Source organism: Alligator sinensis, unplaced genomic scaffold (assembly GCF_000455745.1).
Source record: "Alligator sinensis unplaced genomic scaffold, ASM45574v1 scaffold544_1, whole genome shotgun sequence".
NCBI classification, from domain to species: domain Eukaryota; kingdom Metazoa; phylum Chordata; order Crocodylia; family Alligatoridae; genus Alligator; species Alligator sinensis.
The window spans coordinates 320,142-324,689 of NW_005841937.1; the positions used below are offsets into that span (position 1 = coordinate 320,142).

General features: G+C 41.8%; 1 protein-coding gene across 2 annotated transcripts in view; it reads left to right on the forward strand.

Moving 5' to 3' along the window:
* METTL14 (methyltransferase like 14) overlaps positions 1-4,548 on the forward strand; it is a 47,746-nt gene that overhangs the window by 22,190 nt on the left and 21,008 nt on the right. For both annotated transcript variants that reach the window (XM_006019719.3, XM_006019720.3), the window contains one exon: positions 1,865-1,981. In XM_006019719.3, the coding sequence (XP_006019781.1) occupies positions 1,865-1,981 (117 nt within the window). The remainder of the gene's footprint in view (positions 1-1,864; positions 1,982-4,548) is intronic.

The window sequence follows — 4,548 nt, forward strand, 5'->3', positions numbered from 1 at the left end:
TGGTGGGGGGGTGACAGGCGCAGGGTTCCATGTCTGTCAGTACCCAGTGTGCCTAAGTCTAGGCACACTGATTTATCAAGTCAAAACTATTATTATTTTTAATAGAACTTTTATTATTGTTCTCTCGCCACAGTTTTACAATCTTTGCCTTTGTTCTGATGATTTGTGCTTGTTGCTTATGTGCGGACCACCTCCCGATCCCATCCATGTCGCCATGTGCGGGCCGGGAGCGATATGCGGACCCGTCTTTGCGCACGCAGGCTGTGGCCAGCAGCCCGGGCACGCGGGGTCAGAGGAGACTGTGCGGCAGCAAGGCACGCACGGGCTAGAATTAGTCACAGAGGCGTAGTGGTTGATTTAAAGATTGTTTACTTACACCAAAGATGGTCGCGGTGCAGGCAGGAAAACTTGCTTGAGTTACAGTTGCAGATACAAAAGATAAGAGGCGGACTAGAGTTCCTTCCCGTGAACACTCTTCTAGCCCATCCGGTTGGAGGCTCTAAACCGCGAGCCCATCGCGCCAACTGAAGAAAGTACTCGAGACAAAGAGCTCTGAATAAGCTCACACGAAGTTTGCTAGGCTCCGTGGGTCCTTGTGCGCGCAGGGAAGAGGGATACGTCGAGGATTGCGCTCGGTGATGGGGAGAGGCTAGAGGCTGATCAGATCCCTGTTGCCTGCTTTAAATGTGCTGGGTCCAATAGGCTCCGCAGTGCTTAGAGATCTTCGCACAGCGTGAAGTCTCCTCCTCCTGGTGTTCGTGCAGTCCTCCCTTGCGGGGGTCCTCCTCGGAGTTCTCCAACTTGGGCGGAAACTACCCAAGCCTCTTATATGGCTAGCAAGCCAATCACTAGCCGCCACGTGTGCATAATTTAACATTTACAGCAGAAAACTCCACCGTGCAAAGAAGCTGCAATTTAGCGGGAAAATAATTCAGTGGTGCCAAAGCGCGCACACAAACAAAAAATCACAACTTTGGGTTGTGACAGCTTAGATTTGGGTTTCAATAAGAGTCTCCAGTAATTTCTGCTTATGTGGTAGCATTTTTTTCTCAGTTTGTGCAGACTGTCTTGTTAAGGACATTTTGCATTTGAGTAAAGGGTGGTTAAAGCCAATAATGTTTTTGTTATATAGTTGGGGGGTTTTTCTAACACAGTCTGCCTGAATAAATGTTTGATGTCTTTGGAGCAGAATTGCCTTAGTCAAACAGTTTTCCACAAAGGTGATAATCAGAGTCCTGTGATTTCCCCCCCCCCCTCCCAATTTTATTCCATCAAAAACTAGAGATTAAATTCATACACTTCCTTTCCCCCAAATTTTTACTTAACTTTCTTAACAGCTGTAATTATTGTAACTTCAGGACTTGTTCACTGTTTTTTGTTTGGTTTTTTTTGGTAAAAATCCCATTTGTAAATCAACTTTACCTGTAGTAGGAGCAATGGGGGCTTTAATGTAGATGGCCATATGGTAACTTCTGGTATTTTTACCCTCTTGTAAAAATACCCTCTTTTTTTACCCTCTTACCCTCTTGTAAAAATACCGCCTGGTCTGAATAAACTTGGATATTATGATAAAAACTCTGGTGTCCAGCTGTACCAGCGAGGGTGATGATTCCAGAAGAGACCAATTTCTAGAAAACTGTGATGTATGCAGAGACGGATAATATGAACACAAATTGTATCTTGAGAGTTTATTAAAAAATGTGGCTATAACATGAACATAGAGAAAACCCTGATGTTTCATGTGTTCGTAACTGATTCTGCTTCAGATGAGCCTATTGCATATTACAGTTTTAAACCTAAGCTGTTATTTCAGTGTTTGATGTAATATAACTATCTTTTATTTTTGTGTTTATTTGAAACGTAGTGTCTACGCAAGTGGGGTTACAGACGATGTGAAGATATCTGCTGGATAAAAACTAATAAAAACAACCCTGGGAAGACTAAAACGCTGGACCCTAAAGCTGTGTTCCAAAGAACAAAGGTATGGCTTGACCTCAGCTGATCTAAACAAACTCCAGAGGCTCCACTGTAATCGATAGTTTGCGTCACTTCAACCCAGGGTTTTTATATTTTTTCTAATTTCTCTGTATAGATGGAATTATGTGGAAAAGTATTTGGCAGAATGGTTGATGAATTTCTCACCAATTCTAGACTCTACTCAAGTTGATTAAATATAGAAGTATCATCTGCATCCATTGCATCATGAAGTTCTTTTCTAGCCTTCTCAATGGTCTTATTCAGTCAAGTCTCATTGAAATGCAGATAGCTGGGGAAGAGGGTTCATGGAAATTCTTTCCCACTCGATCAGCCTGAGGGGTAATGATGGAAGCTGGCTCAAATGTTTTATTGTTTTCATTGTGCCTACCTGTTACTAGAGCTGAAGTTGATTGTTTTTGACTCCTAGGTTGTCAAATATTACAAACCCACTATTGATATGTAAATCAAAGATGTTTGAGCAAAAGCTGGCTAACCAAAAACTGTGGAAAAACAGGCTGGGATTTAGTTCCCATACTGGATTAGATTTATTTCATATTGAAGAACACTAGTTGCTTTAAATCAGAACTGAAATATTTATTTTTGTTCAAAGAGCAGCTTTTGAATTTTTAAATTCTTTAAAGTTAGGTTCTACTGTCAAAATAAGTTTTGCTTTTAACAGTTTAAAGTTGTGAAATATATATTTTCTGTGAAGTAAGTACATTCGGAATATAGTTCTGAATATACTATTCTCAGTAAAGTTGCTAAACACATTTATACGTTCTTTTATTTATTTTTTTAAATAATTTTTAAGACAAAGATTTTATTTTTAAGACAATGCTTTCTTAAATCACCATCTCCCATGAATGGCATGCAAGTATGGAAAATATTGGTTCAAACTAGCTAGATTTTTCTTTCTACCTTTCCTCATTTAGCACAGACCTATCATCAAAAAATAATTTGGAGAGCTCGGGTGTGTGGCCAGAGTTGCAGAAGTAAGTTAATTGGTAGTATTAGGAACTGTGTTGGGTTACACTGCTTAATGTAATTATTGGGACAACTCTGTATTGGTAAATATAGAAAGCTGTTGCCTTATAACTATTTAAACTTTCGCTAGCCTCAACACCTATTTCCTGTGCATAAATTCATTAAGCAGAAGCTGTGATCACTCATTAGCCCTAGTCTGCTATTATAGTTGAGCTCCATTTTCCCTTCATTTCACAGACAGGCTTGGCTGGGGATAGCATCAGTGGCATGCAGATTTTTGTTTCCAGCATCTGCTCCCTGCCTGGCTCACTTATCCCTGTCTTCCTCTGACTATAAGCAGACATTGGAAGCAGGAATCTGCACGCTGCTGCTGAGCTGGGCTCCCTGCACAGCTGTTTCCCACAGCTCCGAGCTGGAGCACTTAGATTCCCATTTGATGCAGGCCCAGGGGGAGCCCCTGTGCTGCCACTCCCTTTCTCTCTCACTTGCTGTCTCCAGTATTTGAGGTATAGGAAGTTCTGATTTAGAGGCTATATCTCTAACTTCCATGCTCACTAGTCCCTTTCCTCCAAAAATTTGTCTGGTCCCTTTCTGAATCTGGCTAAACTGTCAACTTCCACAGCATCTGGTGGCAGTGAGTTCCACACACTAATTACATGCTGTGTGAAAAAGAACTTCCTTTTTTTAGTTTTAAACTTACTACTTGATAGTTTCACTTTCTGACCCTAGTTCTTGTGAGAGAGAGTAAATAATAAATCCTTATTTAATCATTTCTCTTTGCCATTTAGTCTTTCGTAAACACTTGTCATGTCCCCCCTCAAGCATTTCTTTTCTAAACTGAATAAGTCTAGCCTCTTTAGTGTCTCCTCATATACAGTCCCCTCCATACCACTGATCATCCTTGTTGCCCTTCTCTGTACCTTCTCTAGTTCTTCTATATCCTTTATGAGGTGTGGGAGCCAGAACTGGGCACAGTATTCAAGGTGTGGACACACCATGGATTTATAAAGGAGCATAATAATGCTATTGGTTTTATTTACAATCCCCTTCTTAATAATCCTTAGTGTTTTGTTTGCCTTTCTGACAGCTGCTGAAGTGATGTTTTTTAGTGAGCTCTCCACAGTGACTCCCAGATCTCTTCTTCCCTGTGTGGTAACTAATGTAGAGTAACTAAATCCTTGGATGATGGTGTCGCTGTGAACATAGTCTTCCTAGACTTTAAGAAGGCCTTTGACACTGTCTCTCACCCCATCCTCATCAATAAATTAAGCAACTGTGGCATTGATGCCTGCACAGTTGGATGGGTAAAAATTGGCTGATGGGGCACACCCAGAGAGTAGTGGTGGACGGGTTGTACTCAACCTGGCGAGATGCGAGCAGTGGGGTATCCCAGGGTTCAGTCCTCGGGCCCGCACTGTTTAACATCTTCATCAGCGACTTGGACGACAGGGTGGAAAGCACGCTGCCCAAGGTTGCTGATGACACTAAGATGTGGGGCGAGGTGGACACACTTGAAGGGAGAGAGAGGCTGCAACTAGATTTAGACAGACTACAAAAGTGGGCAGACGAGAATAGGATGGGGTTCAA